A 24,820-nucleotide genomic window follows, 5' to 3' on the forward strand; every position below is an offset into this window, starting at 1 on the left:
AGAGAGCCTGAAAGCTCCACCAGTTCCCCACTGGTTGGTGCAAATATACTGTGGAAACACACACATACACACACGCACAGTCAGCAAACCAAGTGCTGCTCCTGTTGCCTCTGTTCTCGCTGTGGGGACCAGCATGGAGTTAGGATGATCCTCGCTGCTGTGCTGTTTGTACTCCGTCGACACCGACTTCACCGCCTGGGACAGCGAGCAAACACCCACCTGACAGCTCAATATGCTTCCAAAGACCAGACCAGCAACCCCTCCAGCTCAACAGCTCAACAGCTTCTGCTCTAAAGCCATCAGATGTGTCTGCATCATCTATCCTGTACTGTATAAAAATGATCAGTGCTATTATATACTGTACGTAAATATTGCTCACGCTGATTTACACAGTTCCATGACATTTCCAATAGTAGCGGGCTAGTTGTTATTGTGGTTGTTGCAACGAGCAGAGCACCTGCTCCTCTTGTATATCGAGCTCAACACCTCCTGCGCCGACTTTCCTTTCCTCAAATTAGACGGCAATGCTTCTTCTTTCCTTCAGCAGATTAAGTGTGGGCGAGGTACAAAAAAAGAGCGAGGGAGAGAAAAAAAAAGACCAGTTGAGCCACCGGGAATAAGAATAGCCGCCCTGACCGGTCTTACAACAACACGCTCTCATTCGACTCAATAACGTCTCCAAAAACACAAGTGCTCCTCACTAATTTCTCTTGCTGTCCATCTATCGCTCCTTCGCTCTCCACCACCTCTTCGCCCTCTCGCCGCCGCCTGCCAGCAAGTGCTCTCGCCTCTTCCTGTCTCGCTTCCTTTTGCTCTCAACCTATCTTGTGTTCTTCGCCCGTTCACTCTTCGCTCTCGTCCTCCGGCAGCCACCAGCCTGGCCTCTCTCATCCTCTCCAGTTGTTAGTTTTTCTGATCTCCATTTTCTCTGCCTTAACCCCTTCCTTCTCATCTCTCGCTCTCTCTCAGTCTACCACTGGCTCGCTTCTTGCTGGTAGTCTGTAAACTCTCTCATCCTTTCAGTGGCACTGAGTGGTCTTGTTTTTTTTCCCATTTCTTTGTTCCCCTCGCTCTCCATTTGTCTTCCTCTATCTTTATTCTCATCTCTCTGTCATAGGGATTTGTAGCACTCCTACTGTTGAATTGTATCCCTCGCCCCCCCTCCTCTCTCCCATCTGTGTTATAAATAGAGGTTGGATTAGGCTGACTTTTTGTTTTGCTCACTATTAGGGAGCGGATCAATTCCACAAATTGAGTGGATGGGGACTGTGAATGCACGCTCACACACACACACGCACACACAGCCCTGCTGTCCTCCAAAATGCCACAGTGACAAAGACGATACAATCACAGGCATTGTCCTTGTTCTCCCACTGCTGCCTCCCTCTTCTCCCCCATAAGTCTTCTTCTCTTCCATTTTCCACATCCCTTTCTTTGAGCCTTAAGCCTTTTGGACTTCTGTTGAACCGTCTCCTCTTCCTTCCTTTCCTCCCTTCCGTTCCACATGTATTTATCTCCACATTCTTTATGTTCGACAAAATACCCTGGTTTGTATGTGATTTACACTGTTTGTTGGACTGCGTGAGTCTTGACACTTATTGCCTTACACACAGTAGCTCAGAAGATTATGAATACAATATATATAATATCACAATAGTAATAGTGATTAATAAAAAAATACTATCCTGACTCCTTATTCCTCAAATACTATCCTAACTCCTTATTCCTCTAAGTCCATCCTCACTCCTTGTATTTATTGAAGGGATATGGGCTTACTGGCAGGTCCAGATAGGCAGGTTCAGGAAAGCAGGCAGACCGGCCTGTGCAGGTCCAGGTTTAGGGGTAACAGAAGCTCCAAAACAACAAAAAAAAGACACACCAAGAAAACCATGAAACACTATGACGGGTCTGGCAGGCGATGAATGGACCTGGGCCGCCTGGTGAACTGAGAGGCTGATGAGGGAATGAGCTGCAGGTGAGCAGGTGGAGGGAACTGCAGAGCAGATGAGGGAAGTGGGAACAGGTGTGCAGATGGGCGGGGCACTCCGGTGAAGGGGGAAGGAAGGAAAGTCAGAGGGCGTCTGGTGGATGGATGGAAAATGGCGATGAAGGGGAAAAGGAGATGTGGCTGGAGAGGAGGGACAGGGAGGCAGACGGGGCTGTGAGGGCCTGGAGATAATATGTGTGTCTCATTTTCTATTCATATATCTTTGGTGCAATAGGTGGAAACAATCATGAATTGGCTCTCGGTTTAACACTTTAGTGCTGAATTACTTGCATCACAAATAGAATGTAGCAATATGGATTTTTATGCACTGCATATGCAGCAGGATATTACTCTAAGGAAGTGCAAGGAATGAAGGACAATGAAAGGCTCTCAAGCAATCATTTGTGCTCTGTATAGACACGTCCATGCATTTATTCCCTTTGCATCTCCACATCTGTGTCTACAGCAGAATCAACCCCCGGGCCAGCGCTCCTCCTCATCTCCCTCCTCGTCTGTCCTGGCGTAACCTCTTATTATCCCCAATCCACCTCCCTCCTCCCCTCTCTCGGCCTCTCTGCCCTCGCTGCTTCCCTCCCTCCGACACTATAACGATCTGGCCATTACCGAGGCTGCCGTTCCAGCCCTGGTTTCACAGGGTGTCCGAGGTCTAATTGGGACTGAATGAGTGTGTGTGTGTTGTGAGGCCTCATTGACACAGGCTGAGATCGAGGGGCTGGCTTGTCCATCCCCCCTATAGAGATGTACTCTGAGTGAGTCTTGACATCCAAACACAAACACACACACTCAAGCAAATTACTCCCACATGTTCCCATTTCAACATGCATACAGTACTTGCACATCTGCATGTTTGATATGTTTTGGTCTACATTATAATTGTGCTTTCTTTGTTTTACTATTACTTTTGATGACCAGTGCAGTTTGTATGCAGATTTTTCTCATAGTTTGTTTTTTGGCTTTGATATCTGTTTGCCATCCTTTCAGATTTTCTATATTTTCAAGCTGGTTTTGTTGATTTTGAGCTCGTCATGGTTCAACTTTGGAAAGAAATACAAGTTTCTAAAACATTCAATTTCTACGTAAAACATTAGCAGCATGCATTAGCACTTCTATGCTCACATTCTGCCTTTGCTTTTGAGTGATTTTACAGGAACAGTGTCTCAAACCTCTCTTTAACATTGTGGTCTGTAGGCTTCAGCTTCCAGCTTTATCTTTTTAACCTGTTGTCGCTGCTCAATCCGTTTGACATCCTGGATATATCCTTCAAACACATTGTCTTGCCCCTTCTGTCTGCTTCCTTCTGAAATAGCTTTTTTTCTTTATTCCAAAAGTTAGACTCTGACAGCTCGAGGGAGTAGCAGCGTGGGGCGGGGCTTAGCAAAGGGTCAATTGACGTGCTTCCTGCCGTGTTAACGCAGTGCCGCTGTGGCTGTAGAGGGAAGGGTTGCTCTTGATAACTGCACAATGCTTGAATCCTGTTTTTAATGTGGGTTGCATTGGCAGAGTGTCCGTACTCTGCTCGTTGACCTCACACCAAGTGAAGCAACCGCAGAAGCAACGTTTCAACGTCTACAGTTACTTCGCAAAAACGTTTTGTCAAAATTTGAGACACTTGATTCTTGTTTGTTGGGGACTGCAGAGAAAAATGTGTCAATCTTAGCTATATTTCTGGAACATTTACATTAAAAATGTATCAAAAACAATGTATTTTACCAGTAAACAGATCAATACAAACTGTATTATTCTCATCAGCATGGTTGCACACACATAGCTTAAGAAGATGTGAGACACAGGGGAGACACTTCTTATGTTCTGGTATCTGTGGAGCACATTATCTGGTGTGTGAAGTGTGTGTGTTCTCTATTTTGTGAACGTAGGAGTTCAAGCAGGAGGAGCAGAGGAACAATAAATAGTGTGTAGAGAACTCCGCTGTCGTATATCTACTACTACCCCCCCCCTCCCCGCTCTCCATCTCATACATAACAATACCTCCTTAATTGGAACGCCACTCTTGACAGCTACAATACAATTCAGGTGAAACCACGGCAAGTACAAATAGAGAAAGAGATGACACGCCTTAAAAAAAAGCCCGTTTTATGTCGGTGGAAGTTTTGTAACTTAGCAAAGCAACTTTGCCAAACATGTAACGGCAACACTGCATGCGTGCGCAGATAAATGATTGTTCTTCTTTCCCGCCGCGTATGTCGGTGCAGTATGTCACATGGTGCAGTACGCGAGAGTGCGTTTCCTCGGCAGCCATGCAAGCTTTGAGATGGGATCTCTGGCTAAACAGCCGCATTGCCAGGAGCCTGGCTTCCTTTCACCACAGGGTGTGTGTGTGTGTGTGTGCAGTCATCTGTAATCAAACATTTTCACATGCACTGAGATCTTCCTGTTTGTGCTCCATGTCACCCCGGGGGGGGGGGGATATGGATTATCAGCAGCCACTTATCTCGTTTTGTCTGCGCTGACAGTTAATCTGATGGCGGAGCAGCGAGTTCTGCTTCGGCTACAGAGCTGTCAGACCTCCAGCTCTGATTGGTGTTGTGGCAACTCACATTCACCACAGCCCACACTTTCCCTGTGTCTGTGCAACGACACCGAGAATGACCGCTGGCAAACAGCGAGATCTCGGCGTTTCAAATCATCTTGGAATATGACCGATAGAAGTTTTCCACCTGAAGTCCCACTTGATCACATCTGTCCCCCGTGATGATCTGGAGTCCAGAATGAGCTGTTTGGCTCCCGTTCCACAAACTCATTAATAAATGTACCTGCCAAGAACATCCCCACCGGCTCAACTATTTATATGCATCACAGCATCACATCACTGCCTGTTTACTGTTTGTTTGAGCTTGGCATTGTTTATTCTTTTTGCGTTACTCATCCCTTAATGCTGATTTAGTGATGCTAACATTCATGCAGCGAAGACACATCATTTTAGACACCACTACTGTTTTAGCAGTTCTTGATCTGTGTTTTTTTCTTAATCAAGGAGGTGCCACTTTCTTGTACCGCACAGATGTCGTAGGAGGGAGGTCGGGATGGATGGTGTGTAAGTGAAGGACTTTGACACGATTGACAAGATGGTGGTTTTCATCAAATACTGTAAAAGTGTCAGTGTTTACTTTTTCAATCGCAAACCAAGACCACGATCCTTCCCCAACCTTAACTAAATGCTGTGAGTGCTTAAACGTAGACGTAGATTTCACCATAAAACATCCACAGTAGATTACTGACAATAAGACAAATATTTTTGGTATTGTGTTCTGACATTTTATGTTTAAGTATGCATTAAATATGTGCTAATTTGCATACATTTCCAGAACAGAAATCTGAAGATTGGATAAAGACAAAAAGTCAAAGGTTTTTTTTTTTTTATCTCTTTTTATCACTCCATCAATCAGAAAAGACTCTGAACAGCCAGGAAAAATGAATACATTTCGCCATGTTTTTGGGAATAAATTGTTCTATAAATCAGGCTATGAATGATATATGAACACACCCCTCTACAAAACACCTTCAGAATATAGATATACTGAGAATGTGGTGGATGTAAGTGCTGATGAAGGGGAGATTTCTTGCTTCCCTTTAAAGATGTTTTATAAAATGATGTACATTTTGCAAGACACTACGGGTTTATAGGGTAAAATAATGAACTAAAAGATATCACCATGACACTTATTACCGACACTAAGACAATTGTTTTTTGTTTAAATACACTAATGATTATATAAAGATAACTTTGGGTTAATTTAGGAGAAATCTACAGAAGCAAATAGACAATGTAGTAAAACAAACACCTTAATGTGCATTTATATCTTAAGCCTCCTCCATCACTGCACCACCGCCTCTACATCCATTAAGCCTAACAGGGCAATTCTCTCAATGGTTGCAACCACACCTCCAATACAGCATAAAGGAAAATGGCCACATGCAGACATAAACAGCAGAGGAATCCCATAAAGGAGGTCAGCTTCTGACCTATCCTCTACTGGTAGTGCAGCAGACCCCTTCTCGCAAAAGCACTTACATATTGGACTGCTCCCTTTCTTCTATCATAATGCAGCATGTTTAAATGTACAAAACCATGCATCATCCAACCTGGAGTATATTTCTGTGGCTGATCTCACTGCTGGGAGGTCTTCTCCGCAATACAATTTGACAAACTTCATTTGTTTCAGTGAGCGCTTTACAGTTTATTGATTTGGATTAAACAGCCCCGTAATAGCTCTGGGCTAGGTCAAAGCCAGCATTGGGGTATTCACTGAGCTCCAGGAGCGAGACAGGAGCTGAGCCAGCCTTCACTGTTGCTTCCCTCGGTCCCTTATAGCCATTACACAGGGCAATAAACTCAGCCAAGTGCCAGGGAAAAAAAAGAAAGAAAGAAACTGTGTTGAGCTTTTCCCCAAACGCTAAGCTAGCTGACAGGCGACACGGCGCCAACTAGCTCTCTCTCTTTTTCCCCGTCTCTCTCGCTCTCTCTCTCGCTCTCTCTCCCGGTACCTTCCAATCCTTTTCATCTCCCTCTTTCCCTCAGTCTCCCTCCTCCTCGCTTTCTTTGTCTTGTCAAAGGGTTTCAAGCTCAATAAAATACTATCCGTCAGCGAGCGATGGAGTAGGTGTATTCGACACGATATTGACACAACCTTGACACGACGTGGGCCGAGCATCGAGGTAATGGGAGAGCGCTGGGAGCCCCAGCAGCAAATAACCGACAGGCCCACCGAGAGACGGAGCGATGGAGAAAGACAAGAGACAGCGTCTCTGTAGTAATGTTAAAATAAAGTTGGTTTGACAGTATTGTTGATCCTTTTTTACTGCAGAAGATCCTTTTCTGCTCGGCGCTGTGCTATTCTTTGACACACTAGCGCGTGTGCTTTCCTATTCTCCTGTTTTCTTGTTTTATTTTGCATTTTTCACAGAGTGAGTTCTGCTCTGCCCTTCCTCTTTCTGCTCCTTCCTGTTGTTTCTCTCCGTTCTCCTTTCATCATTTCTCTATATACTACTACCCAATCGTGTCCCGGTGCCACCTCGTTCCGTTCAAAATCCTCTTAAAAAGTCATTTGTACTCGGCACGTAAGGATGTAAAAATGGTGAAATGAATAATAGAATGGACGCCGGCCTCCACATTTCTCGCTGCTGATTGCTCACGGCCTCCTTGTCTTTTTGTATTTCACGGCGGTAGCAATGTGTATTGTACAGCGTGTCCATGGTAAAAAAAGCCTAAAGGAAATGGAGGGATTTAGCAGGAGAGCATCTCCCTGGATGCTCCTAATTATATGAAAAAGACGAATCATGTCAAGTCTCCGTCCCGGCATGGCGCTGTCCTCCAAAACGTGGGACTGCGAGCAAGTACTGTAGTAGTGGGGGGGGGGTTTAGAGCAAACGCGTCTGTCAAGGGCATGAACAGAGAGGCCGATATGGAGGGATGCTGCATTGCCTACAGGCCAGCGTCTGTTAACAGAGTTATAACCACAGTGGATGCACCACATAATACAGAGAGACAGAGAGAGAAGGAGGGGGGGAGGGGGAGACAGATACGGGCAAAAAAGGGGGAGGAAATTGAGAGAAATTTCGCTGTTGGAGACAAAAGCTCGTATCTGTCTCACTACAGACAGTCTCTTATTATTCCTCCAGACCATCGAGCATCTTGCCATCCAGGAGAGAGCATTGTGTGTCTGTGATGAAGCCGCTCCAGCTCTCCGACGTCTTTCATCTCGCTCGCCGTCAACACAAGAGACGCAACTTTCTCTGTTCCCGCCATCGCTCTAACTAATGCCCCTTCATGTCTCTTTGTCCATTTTCTCGTTCTTCAGCGGCTTCGTAAATATTCTCAGTAGCCGCAAATACAAATAATTGTTTTCCCATTGGGACTATACTGTACGACCGTCCGGGCCGCTTTCAGCCGTTCTGCGACATATTCAATTAAAAGACAAAGCTGATTCAGTAAAGCGTGCTCACTCATCCAGCCGGTGGAAAAACCACTTTGTGCAGAGCCAGTGTTACAGGCAGTTAATCAACAGCCTGTTGGATACGGAGTCATTGTTCCTGCTTTGAACATAACAGTGGTCAGCAGGGACAGTGACTTTTATAGATGAAGCTTAACAAGGCTTCGGTGCTTGGTCAGTATTCATTTCAGTCCCCGCATGCTGTTTCACAGCTTTGTAAAAATCCCGGATGAGATGAATAATTATGAGAAACACAAGTCTGAATGCTGACATTGCTCTACTCAGCTGTACACATGGAATCCTGGCCACTGTTGTTTTATTCATGTCTAATAATTGAAGTCAATACTGTTTCTATGCACAGTGAGATTTACTGGAGAAGCACGGTACGAGCACAGAGCATCTACAATGCTAACAATCGTTTCAATGGCTCTGTCTTCATTCTTCATCATAATTCACATTGACACTGTGGGCTTTTGCTGCTGATGCGTTCTCTTTCTGGACTGGTACTTAATTCTGTTACACAAGACGGCATTGTGCTGCGTTCAACTAATTGGACCTAAAGCACTGTGTTTCCGACTATACTCCTGTATGTTGTGCTGTGTGTAGATCAAAATGAACTACAACATACTAATACAATATAAAATGTGCAACCAGGCCCTTCTTTTTCATTTTTGTTGCAAAGTATTTTTGAACACCAAACTAGCATGATCAGAGGTTACACGACTACAGAGTACTAAAAGAAATAGATACTTCCAGTTAGAAGTATAGGTCTTACATAATGATCTGGTTTGAGATCAGTAAACAGTGTTTATCTGCAGCACTTACGTTTAAAACACATTGGCGGGATATGTGCAGCTGCAATTTGGACTAATAAAATAGAAGTTTCTATTAATAATGATTGAGGAATCTTATTAAAAAATGAAACATTTGGTTTTCTTTGCTTTTGCACTGATAATAATTGAAAATATAGGCCTTTTAAAGCTGCACCAATCAACATTTTTTAGATAAATCATTATTGTAGAAATCCCCTTTTCTGCTGCCCCCTAGTGGCCAACGTGTTTTGGCACTTGGTGACACTTTTCCTGACGTTTTGATTAAGGCCGATCCCTTTCACAAACTCAAAATTGGATGCTATTCAACAATAGTGATCTGACGTTGATTATCTGTTTTGCGAAATATAAACTAATATAAAACTTAGTTAGTTCAACGCAGCCATTTGGGTCTAGCGGTGTCCTAATAAAAATATCTATTCCCCTGTAAAGACTGGGTAGTAAATGAGAAAAGGTTTCTTCTACAAGTTTAATTCATGTTCTTGGAAAACAAACCTAATTTCCTTGCACAAAGGAAATTACAAGAAACCTTGAAATCCATTACAGATTATTATTTGTCTCTCTTAAGGAAGTGTGAGGCACTGCAATAACACAGCCGGCCCACATAGAAAGTCAGTATCCTGTAGTCTTGAGTCTATTTTCCTTTATTTGTATTTTACATCTAGAAACTAAAAGAAGCTCCATTTGTTCAATAAACATGCAACCTACTAATTCAGTTCATGTGTTATAAAAGTATCAAATCTGCAGTCTACCTTATTATCAGAAGTAGCACTGGCTAAGAGGTCAAATGGAAACCTTTCACTGCTTTGTTTGAATAATGATACCCAATATTATACTGTAATTAAATACCCAGCCGGATGGTTCATATTCTTATCATCACCAGTCATGAAGGATATTGACTACATTATTGGAAAAAGCCAGAGCCTCCTTCGATCCATCACATAATTTACAACATGTTGCCTCCAAAGGATGACAAACATTTAAATCAGGATCATGAAAGAAATAGTCTTCTCGATACTAAAGGTAGCTTTCACTGTCGAACCTTTGATTGCTTCCTATGTCTATTTATTTGACTTATTTATCTCTGTTTTACTCGACTGACCAGGACACATTTCATCAGAGTGCAGGATCTAGAGGCTCTACTCGGGTTGTAATTTGCTGGCGGCTAATCTCAATGGATTTTTAGCATTTTAGGCACCTGTGAGGAGTCTGAAGTGACTGGCTGCAGATTGCAGATCAGCAGAATCTAATGAAGTACTGCATTACGCCTGCCTCTCAAATCACCTAATACAACCTGCTGCAGCTCTCTTCAATCTCCCTTATTCCTCTTTATGGAATACAAATAACGAAGCAGATGGAAGAACAGTTGATATTATTTGACTGTTTCCCGACATACATTGCATAGTTTTTTTTTCTTATATTGTCAGTATCATTTCAGAATCAGAAAGCGTTTATTTTTATTCTCAATTGACATAAATCCCTAAATATGTACGTCACTGTGAACAATGGTAGAAGTGTTGCTGCTGTAGTTTATCCCTGCACTGCACGGCTTCATCAGGGCGCAACAGTAAGAATTTGGCAACCAATTCAAAGAACATAAAGCTTTTATTCTTTTATGATACATTTCTAAAATGAATCTTAATTACTCAAAATATTAGGGGACTAACAATGGCAACCATATTGTCAGTTTCGGCAACCAACGGCTGGCAACCAGTTTTAAAAGTTAGTGTTGCTGCTATAAACTGAACTTCATCTGTGTCTGTCAATTTGGTTTTGATGGAACATTTCCTTTTTTTCCGGGCATGTGTGTATTGTGTGGCTCTGTTTATATTATTCTGTGTGTGTGTGTGTGTGTGTGTGTGTGTGTGTGTGTCAGAGAGAGGTGACATTGTTCTTGGCAGAAATATGTTCCAGGTTTGGGGCTCAGGTGGCTCTGGTTTGTCTCTGATCAGAGCTGACACACAGGATGGCACAGTAACACTCTCTCTGTCTCTTTCTTGATTTAACTCAATCTCGCTCTGGTTTGTAATCCTCTCCATACACACGCACACACACACACACACACACACACGCACACACACACACAGAGCTGTGCTGTAAGCCCTATCAATCTTTCTGAACATCAACATTGAGCAGCACTGCGGCCCAATAGCCTTTGCTCTCTCACATCTGACGCAGAGCAGAGAGCAAGTCCCACTGCTGCTGAATGGAGTCATCTCTCTGGGCGCAGGATGCTGCCTTAAGTCCTCGCTGCTCCTCTCCACTTTAAAGTGTGTGTAATAGCTCATGAATAGGTTTTCACGCTTCATGCTTGAAAGCACGCTCAATTTGGAAAAATGGCTGTTGATATACACAGAGGAGAGAATGAGGACGAATTTGATGAACTGATTGTGCCGGCCGCCGCCATCAACAGATAAAAAGCCGGCCATGTTTTAGGGTTGGTTCGTTGGAAATTGTCCGGCAAGTTAAAAGATATTATTTGTTGGTCGGAAAAATAATGAAGGAACCGACTGAGGAAGGATTCTGCCACGCTTACGTCGGATTATAACCGTTTTCCGCACTCTGAATCTGGTTTCTAACAACTCAAACCATTGCAGGTCTTTGACAGTGAACAGTGCTTTGGCTTAGGGCGCAAGGTTGCACAGGTCAGGCTTCTGAGTGGCTTGGAATCATGTATCACAGCCATGAGTATGTGCATGAATCATTTCCACCAGGCAGGAAGTAGCCAAAAGGTCATACTGCAAACAACTTGCCCATTGTGCCCGTTTCACTGTATTTCTGACACAATGCAGACATTGTACAAAAGCAGTCCCGCTTCAGCTTTGTTTTTAGACGAGTAAAGCATCTTTTCTGCATCCAAATGCAATCCATTTGAGGCTGCAAATTACAAATTGTGGTGCTTAGATTAACACTATTAGTACAGTATTGTACCGGCGATCTGCGTTTATCATAATAGACGTTTACGGTGATTACCATCAGGGCCGAAGCTATCAATGAGGTCAGTTCATGTCCTCTTTGTATAGCTTCTGGAAATTTGCAGAATTTTCTTCAGCGACCTGAAGAGCAGTTTCATTCTGCACTGACACGAGGCTGGTTCTAATATCACTGTTTTGACTAAATGTATTTAAAGATCCCCTCCAGACATGTTTTGAGACATAAAAATACTCGGCTTGTATGAATAATGTAATTATGAATATGTATGAACAATAATTTGTGTCCGATTTCGATTTTTCATGAACAGGTTTGACTTCCTTATGAAATATTCTTCAAATCAAATCTAGTTATTCTCCCCCGCTGAAAAAACACAGAATCTATAAATATGCTCATCAAATTTGTTTCCAAAGTTGAACCGCTGGACACTCGATGTCTCCGACTTCACTGCGCTGGAGGTCCAGTGAGAGAGAACTTCCTCATGCAAAGGTCCGGAACATCACAATAATGTTTAACTTGTTCTATCATTTAGTCCCAGATATATAAGGAAGTAGCCAACACGTCTGTTTGTAGTCAACAACTGACTGTCAAATCAAATAAAGAAAGTTTAATTAAATAATATCTCAACAATAGTTATTGTCAGATTTCAAATTGAACTGGATGAATCATAAATAATACATACTCTAATCATAAATACATGTTCTTCTCTCGCTTCAAGTAAAATAATGGCTGGATTAAAGAATAAATGACATCACAGAAAGCTTTTGAAAAATAAAGTACTTCATTTTAGAAAAGTTAATTTCACTGAATTGCCCTGCAGCTTTAAATTGAGTTCATTCAGGGTGAAGTGATGTCAACCAAAAAAACATATTATATTTTTCTCATCTTCTAATAAGAGGGATTTGTGTGCAGGGACTAACGTTACATCTGTGGTTATTAACACTTGTTTCAGCTCTATTCCTCTCTGTTAACATCATGGCTGGTCAGTGAATTAACGTGTTAGGATTCTGATCATATGGGGCTCTCAGGTTGTGTGTTATCTGTGACTTCATTTCGGATTCGAGTCGGTACGTTTGCTAAGAAGAGTTGTTCTTTGCCTCGTAGTGGCGCTTCATTTACCGCTTTTAATAATGGTCACGGTCTCTGAACATAATGACATGCTGGACTCTTTGACCACTTTTCTCTTTTTGGAGAACGTCATGAGAAATAACTTCTCTGACTCACGTAATCCTCCTACTCTTCCTCGTCTCTCCCCCTTGTGTGTAAATCTCATCTGAGTCGGGAAACTTGTTGGAATACACACATTTGATTGGCTAAGCAGCATCACGTGATGTGATTTACAACGCATGTAACTGGTCGGTATGCCGTAAAGGCTAGAAAAGCTGCGCCGGTTACAATAGAAGCGCTCCGTCAAACTTTTATAATTCTCAATTACTTATCAGTTTTAAGTTCAGGGTCTGGATACAACGGAGTCTGGGTCCAGATCCGGAGATATTACGCTGATAGTAACCTATAATATTGTGAAAACATCAACCTATATTACCTCATTATTACCAGGTTATTATCACATTAATGTCACCATATCACCATTTTGTTAGCAGGTTCTCACATTGTTGTTTTGACTCGTTGCTATCTTATATGGTTATTTATGTAAGATGTACAGAATTAATTAACATCAATTTCAGTCTAATATTACCCAGATACACACATTGTTAATACCAAGTTATTACCTGGTTATTGCATGGTATTATTACAACTTTATTATCACTCATATGACTATTACCATGTGCAACCAACCTTTTATAGATATATGATTGAAGAAAATGAGAAGAAAATATAATCATCCTAAAATGTTACAGGCTGATTCCTGAACTTTTTTCGTGACTTGCCAAGTTTTTATTCTTTTCAATGAATGGGGTTGTGGATATAATAATGACTTCAGTGGTACTAGAATCCCTGTCCAGCGGCAGAGGGTTACCTGTATTCTTCCAACCTATCTGTAGTCTTATGCAAAGTACATTCTCTACCTTTTTCTGGACAGAGAAACTTGTTTGTATATTGTTAAGCAAGACAATTATTATTAAGTATCTGTGATTTACTCATTACTCTATTCAGTGACTCCAGTTTTCCACTTTGACCTCAGATGAATTCCAGTTTGGGATTCTGTTGCCGAGTTAGTGAATCGTGATCAATAGTTCACGATCAGATGTTGTTAATTCTACGTCGTGACGAGGGATGAAATAAATATTTAGAGGAAGGTGGAGAGCCTCTTGACTGGGCTCGGCTGTTTTTCTACATGCCTGCTGACTGCGGCGGCTGAAGAAAAGTTGCGTCTGTGCCGGCGCGTTTGATCACCAAGAAAATCCTCTTGTGTTAAACTTCCTCCGACTCCCAACTTCAAAAAATACCCCAAATCAAAGAGCAAGAAAAAAAAAAAAAAAAAAAAAGAAAGACTCAACCGCACAACCCTCTCCAAATAGCATGAAGAGAAATATGTATCAAAATATCATCAGTCATCTTTTTCTCCAAGAAACAAGTCCAGAAGAACAAGGAAGGGCAGGGGGGGGGGGGGGTGAGAGAGCAGATAAAATCACCTCCACCGTGTAATCTTCCAAAGTAGGGCACCAGTGTCCTTGGACGTCCCCAATTTCTATTTTTTTGTTCCTTCCTTGATTTGATGTTATCATCATTGACTTGGAATGAGGCTAGCTTAATATTTGTGTAGGTCCTTACTCAATAGCAATTTCATCCTTGAGCTGCGGCTTGAGGCGCAATAATAATGCACCTCATTGTGTAAGCTCGTCTCAATAGGTGCTTTGTTTGCGCTGGGACAATGCTGTTAGTTGGCCAATGTATTTTCAAGGGCACAGTGGAGATGATGATGTCCAAGGCTCTCTTTTGTTTGAGAGCCAGATGACGACCTCTGGAAAACACAAACCACCGCCTGCAGATGATCGTATAATGAAGGGTTTCTGGGTTCCATTAGCCAGGCCTTATATAAGGCTATTATTATTGTTATTAGGCTAGGATTTGCAAAGGCAAAAGTCAGCAACGGTCAGCACACACACTTACACCAACACATCGGTATGCATCTCATATCCAAAGTCCCACCCAAGAGATGTTTGACTTGTGTGTGTGTTTTCCACTCTATGTGTACACAGCCCCCAAAAAGACTTCAAAACAAGAAAAAAGGAAAAACATGCAACAAAAATACCTTCGTCTCGAGGCTTGTTCATTGAAGAATCATCATGTTTTTTTGTGAGCGGACCTAGGGTTAAGAAAAAAAGGGGGGAAAAAGAGAAAAGACAAAATTCAAAAAAGATTACTGGCAAAAAACGGAAAAAAAAAGAATATCAAAAAAAGAAAAGAAGAAAGAGCAAAAAGGACAAATCAGCAAGAGTTCATGGTTGCTTATTGTTTTGTGTTGGGTTTCTTTTTTTCTTTAAAAAGAGTACAAAAGCAAAAACAAAAGGCATCACAGACACAGATTTATCACAAGAAAAGACACAAGATCAAAGAAGACTGCTTTTTGGATTTTCTTCTCTCCCCCTGCGGAAGGAAACGGCTGCTATTGTTCACGGTCCGTCTTTCCCTCTCCCCTAAACCTTCTTTGTTCCCTGAGCCTAACTTTGTCTTGGGAGCTGGGTGGGTGGCGGGTGTGGTTGGTGATGGGGGGAGGGGGGGGGGGGGGGGGGACGTGGAGTAATAAGGCCTCTGAGGTTTAAAGAACAGGACCCAGCCCTTCCCTCCCACCATGTGACCAGAAAAATGACAGATTCTTTCAAAAAAAAGAAAGAACAGGCAAAGAAGAGGACACCTATAGGAAGAGCAGCAGGGTTCGGGTCCTGATGCTCAAACCCTTCAAATCTTAACCCCAACCTTCCAGCAGTAAAAGCACACAGGACATGTAAAGGGTTGCACAACAATGAGACCTGTTTAGATCGACACACTGAACACAGAGGCACCTTTGATTAGACAACCACACACACACGATGACCCTGTAATGGTAAACGGCACGTTAAACATGTGGCAGATAAATCAGGGCCCAGGTGTGTGTGTGTGTTCGTCATTATTTACTGGTTATACCAGAGAGCTTTTCCCCAGACGGGTAAATAATTACATTGCACAACAGCAGTGTGTCAATTTGAAATGACAAGTTAGAGTGACGCTAATTGCGCCGAGGAGTGCAGGTAAAAGGTGAACGTAGTTTGATCCCCATCTGCCCACTGGCTGTTTTTATTTGGTAAATTACAAAAGAGTGGTGGAGTGAAGGAAGAGACAACAGAGAGAGGAGGAATCAAAGAGGAAAATAACCTCTTCTCTTCCTTCCACCATCATGTCTCTTTTTTTATTCCTTGATGAACTGCTCGTGTCACATTCAGGGAATCTGACTGTGTCATCAACCCTCCTCCTTCTCACAGAGTCATTATGAGGAAGTGTAAGAAAAAATACAAAATCAGCTTTGAACTTGATCTTATTCTGTCATGCTCGCAGTCGTCATTGTTATTGTACAGTATGCTGCATTCATGTGCAGATGTCACAGAAAAGAGACAAACAAAGACCATATACAGTATTTATACTGTTCACCTCATCCTTCACAAGACATGTTAGAATAAAAATAGTCTTCACCTCAGCGTTCAGAAAGAAAGTACTTCTGCAAAAATACTTTTCTCCTTTCATCTTATGAATCAACTTTGCGGTTTGGCAAAGGAAACTGGATTTTATTCAGATGAATGTGTGAAAATAAAAGAACTTCTCTAACACTACGTGACTTACTGGAAGAGTCTGCTCCTCATCGGGGCGTCGACAGAGAAAATGGTTAAAAGCATCGACGACAAGATGGCTGAATATTTGTCAATCCTCCGCAGAATTAGACGCGTGAACGTCCAGCAGCCTGGATGCAGCATTTCAAACACGGGACATTTCAAAATAAAAATGTACACAACAAAATGTTACATTAAATCCTAAAATACACAAAATACAATTAGGGATGTCATTTAAGGCATGAAGAACACAACACCAGGTAGGGCTGGCCGATAATTCAATGTGATCATTTATCATCGTTCAATGGAATCATGGTGAGATAAATTCATATCGAAATATCATGATACAGAATTACGTCGTCTAAATTGATCATAACAGACACAAACTAACTCAAATGTCTCAATATTTCGCATTAAAGTTCTGAATTAAATGAGAAAATAATCAGATTTTACAAAGTCCGAAGTTTTTACAAAGTATTTCATTCACATACGAGTATCCAAAGCCATGTGGTTACTTCATAGAGACTATTTATCTTGAATTACCAAAGAAACAGCTTGTATAGTGACAGGAGATGTTGGCCATCACGCAGCCCTAAACCCAGGCTGAAAGCTCTGGACAAAGCCAGTGAGCAGACCTTGAGTTAAGATGTGGTGTTTTCCAGCATTCATAAAGAGCGGGCTCTTCCTGGAAGTCCATTAGTGTTGCAAGCTGTTTCTTTTTCCATGTGGTCCTTTGTTATTTGGTGCCAACCTGTTCCCTTCCAATGTATGAACCGCTAAATGATTATTCCAAAGTTGTCCAATCCACGATGTGTTATATTCTTGGTTGGTGTAAATGGGAGGAGTAAAAAGCATCCCTGTTGTGGTTAGGTCAACGTGTTAACCTTTCTTCACCATCTTTGTTTAGCATGATAACATTTGCTAATAAGAGCTAAACACAGCTAAAGTACAGCTGAGGCTGATGGGAATGTCATTCGTTTTGTCTTGTCAACTTGTTCTTTAGGAATAGTCAGGGCATCGCCATAAGGATTCATTGTCTGGGATTCATCGTGCATGTTTGGGTGGACGTTGCACCGCTTCAGTGATACATTTGACCTGCCGTGAAATGTCAGGGGATCATCCTCTGGAGACCATGAATGCCTGTTCAGAATATCATGGCAATCCGGCCAAACGTTAATGAGACACGTCAGTCTGGGCCACAGTGGTGGACGGATTAACTGAGCGACCCCGCCATCCACGGACCCCATCAAAGAACACTGCATCACACTTGATTCATGACGGCTAATGGATTTTAAAATGACACTGAAAGGTAATATTTATAACATTAAAGATAAGGTTTACAATATTTTCTTACCAACCTGTAAACTGAATTTAAAAACCTGAAAGCAGACGTTCATAATATGTGTGGCTACAGCTTGAGGTTTAAGGTGCTTTTCAGTAGCTTTTACCACCAGAAAAATCTGGTAAATCGCTGAGCGTGTAAGTTCATTCTTGTCCTTGGATCCAGTTGTTTCCTGAGCTCAGGGTCCTCTTACTGGCTTTTCATGGAGCTTTTTCCCTCAGCGATGGAGACCTGGGCAAACTCATTCCACTGAGGAAGGTGAGATGTAGCTGAAAGCCACGACGGAGCGAGTAAGTGGACCTTGAGTTTAGATGTTTCTCTCAAACAGGGAAATAGAAGTAGGGATTAATACTGTCTTTTCTCTTTTAAGGTAATTAACTAATGGGAGTAAAAACTACATCATCTGCAGCCAATTGATTACATACGATTCCTATAACTCTCGTGACACACAGCACAATGTCAGAGTGATAAAGAGGTTTAAATCAGCCCATCAAAGAAACGAGACATCGCAACACCTTTTTTTGGGGGGAGGAAAATACACAGAATGGGGATAGCAGAAAATCAAGCAGCCATTACCGGCCTGGCAACCCGCTGAGAGAAAGAGTAAAAACGGAGTTTGATTGGCATCTTTTTGCAACGAGTGGGCGAGGAGCCGAGCAGTGTGAATCAAGCAGAAAGAGAGGAAAAAATAGCTGGTTTTTCTGGACATTTCACTTTTCCCAATCAAAGGTGCTGAGGAAGATGTGTGCAATTGAACCCCCTGCACACACACACACACACACACACACACACACACACACACACACACACACACACACACACACACACACAGCAAATACAAATATAATGCATCCAGAACAGTAATAGTACATTTCAGTACATGTCTAAAAAAGGACATAAAAAGGTGAATTAGACTAAAGCAGTTGTATGACGCATGTTCTTTTCCAGATGTTGTGACCATCACCTGTGCTACATGCATAAGAGAAGCTGCTCGAGGGTATTTTGCACCTAAAGTTGTTTGTCCTCCTCCCCCTCTGTGAAACTGCCTCCTCCCCGCTCTCTCTCCTCTCTCTCCTCTCTCTCCTCTCTCTTTGCCGTGTCCGTGTTGCCGGCCGACTGCAGCTCACTTTCTAAGCCGGTTATATAAGGCTTCACTTTGGCTCCACTTCTCCCGAAGGCCACACACACAGACACACGCGCGTCGTCACCCTTTAACGCATTCCTCACACAGCGCACATGCAGAACAGACAGCCGGCACGGACTGGAACGCAAGAAGGTGCGTGGAGACGAAAACATTCACACGCGAGGTTTCAGCAAAAAAAAAAAACAGAGAGACGAAAGAGAATCGATACTCGTTACGTGTTTTGTGTTAATGCGCCTATTGAGCTGTGTACGTGCAGCTGTGTCCGACATCAAGGGAAAGACTGACAGGGTTTCTTTCCTTTTCACTGCTGTGTACTCATGTATTGTCAATGTTCAATCAATGCTCTCCAGCTCAACCAGTTGCTCATTCAATATGTCTTTTACGGATGACGATATGAAGTAAATGCAACATGAAGGGCCTTTCTACTGGGGGGGTTTGCAGCAGAGGAGTGTCCCTCTGTGTGATGATGAAGTTGAGTATTATGAGTAAGTAAGCATCAGATTTGTTTGCAAACTTTTCTGTTGTGCGTTGGCCTTATTTGTTTCCATAATGTCCTACATTTATCATGTAGCCACTTGGTTTATCCGTTCGTTTACAGCTGGAAGAACTCATCTACCATCATTTGCATGAAGGATGAGAGTGTGATGGTGTGATGGCGGGTGGATGTACACACACACATAGTGCATAAAGAACTATTCTGCTACTACTACTGCTAGTAGCAGATCTTAATTCATTGCTTTTGACCGTAGGTTGGATTACTTTATGTGGGTTGCATATACACTGCTGTTTAAAAGTTAGGAAGGCCTGCCACAAAAGCTGGATTTGTTCCAGTCAGATGGATGAGAGGACGATATGTTTGAATTATCTTTCATGCTCTTCGGTTGCAGAAATTGCTCTTTACGAATAGATGTTATTTTGTATGAATGTACAACGGGTCAACCAGACTGAAAGGGCAGAAGGAGACAAAGATTCCTCTGAGCAACAGTTGAATAAGACTGAATATGAACAGAAGAAATCACCGGTTATCGGTAAAAGAAACTGGAAGCTGGGCTTCAGAAGGTGTGCAGATTTAATAAGGAAGAGGTTCCTGTGTCAGTGTCCAGTGCACCATAATGCAAACTGCTGCAGTTTATTAATGCTCTGACTTTCAAATGTAACACCTTTAATAAAATTGAGATTGATCTAAAACAATACATCATCCAGCCCTATTCAGTATCTATCGTAGACCCAGAGAAGCAATGTACAATATATATATATATATACACTTTTTGTCAGGGTTTCAACACCTATCACTTGGTACCATTGTGAGAACTGAGGCGGGCAGCAGCCCGTACAAAGAAAGAGGCTTATTACTTTGTGTTTATGGATATGAGCGAGTGTGTGTTTGTGTGCAGGCACAAGAGTAAGTAGGTGTTCAGTAGCTCATTTAGGCAATGTGTGCCAGTCCGACATGATGTACGAGGAAGTGGAACGCAGTCCGACAGCTTGTGAGTGAGTGTCGGCCATAAATGATGGACGCTTGTACGCGGGACTGTGTGTGTGTGTGTGTGTGTGTGTGTGTGTGTGTGTGTGTAAGTGAGAGAGAAGAGATGGGGACATTGTCCTAGAGCAAAAATGCAGCAAATAACTCAATAAGATTTTGTCCACGTGTGTGTGTGTGTGTGTGTGTGTGTGTGTGTGTGTGTGTGTGTGTGTGTGTGTGCGCCCGTGACAGGAGGCTGAAGATGAGTAACCCGGGATAAGTGAGATGTGACGACGGAGAGTCGCATTTTCTATTTCACGCGTTGTCGTTAGATGTGCAGAGAATCAGGCAGGAAGGCCAGCAGACTGCTTCATTACCGCGCGCCACCGCTGCTCTCTCAGTCCCCAAACTGTGCATGTGTGCGTGCACGCTATAGGCGTGTGTGTGTGTGTGTGTGTGTGTGTGTGTGTGTGGGCAGGTCACAGATGGGTAAACTGTGACTACACTACAGTCCATTTTGGCATGAATGGCGAGTTGAAGCGGGATGCTGTGCGAGCCGGCGGAGCTCGGCGTCCCGTCAGGTGATGTTCTCTCCGCTCACCCTTCAGAAATACTCTGAATGGATTTATATAGTCGTCATTAGTCACCCTGTCACAATCTGCTGCTCTCGTGTCATTAGCTCTCAATTCAGTTCCCTCAATTAAAGGACGTGATTTGCGTGGCTGTTTGTCAGACGGCGTTACAGAATACAGAATGTGAAGACCTAGCGAGCAAGAGGCGGTGAAAAACAGCAGATAACTGCCTTCATCGTTCATGTAATAGAGCTGTGAGATGAATCAATTTAAAGCTGCAGATTGCAGCACTCGTGTAGTGTGTATGTGGCCCTCTGCTCTTTTCTATCGAATGATACCATGTCCTTTGTGTTCCCTTTGAGTCGCAAGACTTTGTACGAGGACTCGGGTGCTCTTCTTCTTGCTTGTCCATCTCAATCAATACGCAGTAACCTCGCCGGTAGCAGCATTCGGTGAATAATAGGCTTTTCAGGGACTTCAATGTTACGGGACAAAGACAAATTATACAGTCATGATGGCGTCCCAGCTTGTTCTAGCAGTCTGCGAGAGGGTAACAAAGGATTTATAGGGGATAAATAGCTGATGAACTTGTACGTTTTGATTTTCTGTCTTGCCTTGTGTAGCCTGAATGCACTAGTTTTGCCATTTTTGTAGCTTTGAAAGGGAAAAATAAAGAAAAGACTTGCATTAAAAAGTCGGTTACATATACACTTTCCACATGCTTGATAACTTTATTGTGCTGCACTAATTTAAAACATTGTTTCCATCCTTGTTTTGGGGGCTTTGAGAATTAGACGCGTTGTGCTTGAGCAGGCTTTGACGCGCTTTAATCTCATTCTACATTCTTCTCTTGAGAGTATGCACATAAAAAAGGGCACATTTAATATGCGTGGAAGGTTAGACGGTTAGTGATTAGATGTATTAATACATCACAAGGGTGTGGGATTGAATAACAGCTTGGGACTGTTGCTGTACTGTAATTTGAAAATGTTTCTGAAGTGGCAAGATGAACGTGGACAGATGGCGAGGAGGTATTATGTTTGTTAAGACACAGTATTGTTCCACTTACGGTCATGTTTATTTGCCTCTGATGGAGCATCAGAAGGACTCTTTAGTAATAACAGTTGACTGAGCTGGAGCTGATGTATGTACATACTGAATGTGCTGACTTTTTTTCTCGATGCAACATACAGAATTTGACAGCTGGCTGTTTCTGACTGGCACCGTGTCATATCGAGTAATATAAACTGTGTCTTTCATTGAAACGCTATCTTCAGCTGATGTGAGACTCGTATCTTCACGGCATATGTGTCTGAATAAATCACAACTGTTTGGTACACGTGTTACTGCCACAAGGATTCAGCCGGGATTCTCTCGACATCTCCCCCTCCCCGCTATTTCCGTCTGTCTGTCTTTTTTTATTTTCACAATGTATCTTTTTACTTTCCTTTTCTGTTCCCCCACTCCCTTTTTCGTCCGCCATTTTCCCCGCTCTCTCCCAATTTTCATTCTCCTGCTGCCTCTTTCTCAAGCCTCAGACTGAGAGCCGGAGAAATATCGCTCGAGCCTGGCTGATGGGCGACAATTAAATGGAAAGAAATGGAAAGGAGAAGGACACATGGGTTATGCTGACATGCGTTTTTTCAAAATAATGGAATTGGGCGAGACAGAGAAAGAGAAAAGCTGTGTATGCTATAGAAAGTAACGAGTCTGTCATTTGTACAGGTATCAAGGTTCGCAGAGGAGAAAAATGAGAGGAAAAAAGTCTTAATATGTGGGAGGGGAGGAGGGAGAGGAGGAAAGTGTGGCTCGGGGTTTTCTAATAGCAGAGGAACAGGAAGTAAACAAGGTGGGAGAAAGAGTTTAAAGCTACAGTTGGTAACTTTAACAAAAATAGCTTTTTGTCATATGTGCTCGAACTGTCACTATATTCTGACAGTAGTACATGAGACAGATAATCTGGTTCCTCTGCCTCCTTTTAGCGCTCCTAAAGGAGTTCAAAGATTCCAGGGCGCCCGGAGAAAAACAACCAATCCGAGCCGACGAGTGTCTAAAGCAGCTATCACTGATCCTGAACTCCACTCAGACTGTCCAACTAGGGAGCGCTGATTCGGTCACTACTAATGAGACGGTTTGCTCCGGCCGGCGGGGCGGAGCTTGATTTTGGCTCTTTTTCCAACATGGCGGCCGGGTCACAAACTTTCTCATTTTACAGCTAAGCAGCACACTGAGATATGTTTCTGAAAACATCTGAGGCAAGAAATAGGCAACAAAGTAAAAGACAGTTCACGGACTTCACAGGCAGCTGCAAATCTTGCAAATGCCATTAGGAGCGCTAAGAGGAGGCAGAGGAACCAGGTTGTATCACAGATTGTCTGTCTCGTGCACTACTGTCGAGATATACTAAGACTTTAAGCAAATATGATAAAAAGCTTATTTAAGTTAGCAACAGTAGCAACATATATCAGGAGAAAAGGGAGAAAAAACCACATGGGAGGTAAGGAGGGACAGAACAAGACTTAGGAAGCAGAGATGGGAAATACAAGGTTAAAAGTGTTGCATTGCAAAATAAGAGGTTTACGGGAAAAAAAGAATCTAAAGATAAAGAGATGACAGCTAAGAGATAGAGAGAGAGAGAGGTAAACATAGATGTAGAGAGTGGGGGGGGGGCAGATGTTGTGACATTTACGGAGTGGTGATGATCGAGTAGGCATGAAGGTTAAAGCCATTTGCTCCCCATGTAGCCACACACACACACACACACACACACACACACGTAGGCTTATCGGCTCATGCGTTCATGCATACACTATGTCTACAAATGTGGGCTTCAGAGTTTAGATTCCTGTTTGAATCTGGATTGCTGTGCACTTACTATAGAATTATTGCCAGACGATACAGTCATTTTAAAAACGATGATAGGATTACCAACCACCGCTCAGACCTTTACCCATCCTGCTCTTTTCAGTCACGAATACTGTGCAGAACAGGAGATTGTGAGCTCCATTAACTTTTCATAAGGTGGCCAAATAAAGCAAAGAAATCCAATAGTTACACTCGTGCATATGTCACGTTGAATCCCCAGTGTTATCGCTGCACAACTTCTAATGAAACCCCCCCCCCCCCCCCCCCCCCACCTTTTTCAGCACATTGATTTCTACACTTGGCCTGGTGGAAATCTATGCGTTAGCGGTGACGTGCGTGTGAGCGATAACTCTTGACAACGTCACGTACACGTCTACTATATCTTCCCCTGAACGCGGTAGGTGGTGGGAGAGCATGTTATCTTCTAACTGACTGCTTTCAAAATCAACAAGCAGCTCGGGCTGTACTGAACAGTGGGAAGCTTTGAAGCTTCATTCATAGACATTCAAATGCTACATCTACATTTGAATGCAGCGCAGCGTTTTTTTGCTTGCATGCCTGGTCATCCTGTTTAAACTCAGTGTTTCTGCACAGATGCAGATACAGATTAGACGACACTAATATGATTATTTTATAGTTCCTAGGATTGGATTCCAGCGGTGGCTGCAGATTGTTTGGACTGTTTTAGACTTGTGCGATCCACTTCAATAACTCCAGAGTATTGTTGAGGCTTGAATCTACTTTAATTATGTTATTATCTATGGAAATATTCTGTCTCAATGCATATTGGTTGCAGTTCCATTCAAACAACGTGCACGCACCTGTATTGACGGGGCAGTCTAGCAGAAATCTAACAGCACCATGAATTTCATTTATACATAAACAAAAAATCCCCCATTTTCTGGAGTGATGACATCATTAAATATGACGACAGACAGAGCTCCAATAGATGCTC

General features: G+C 42.7%; 1 protein-coding gene across 1 annotated transcript in view; it reads right to left on the reverse strand.

Moving 5' to 3' along the window:
* Positions 1–15,331, reverse strand: part of nlgn2a (neuroligin 2a) — a 78,076-nt gene extending 62,745 nt beyond the window's left edge. The window contains exon 1 of the mRNA XM_076086999.1: positions 14,932–15,331. Coding sequence (XP_075943114.1) covers positions 14,932–14,953 — 22 coding nt within the window. The 5' untranslated portion in view covers positions 14,954–15,331. The remainder of the gene's footprint in view (positions 1–14,931) is intronic.
* Positions 15,332–24,820: the final 9,489 nt, after the last annotated feature.

Source organism: Anarhichas minor, unplaced genomic scaffold, assembly GCF_050575085.1.
Source record: "Anarhichas minor isolate MPS153535 unplaced genomic scaffold, ASM5057508v1 ptg000009l, whole genome shotgun sequence".
NCBI classification, from domain to species: Eukaryota; Metazoa; Chordata; class Actinopteri; order Perciformes; family Anarhichadidae; genus Anarhichas; species Anarhichas minor.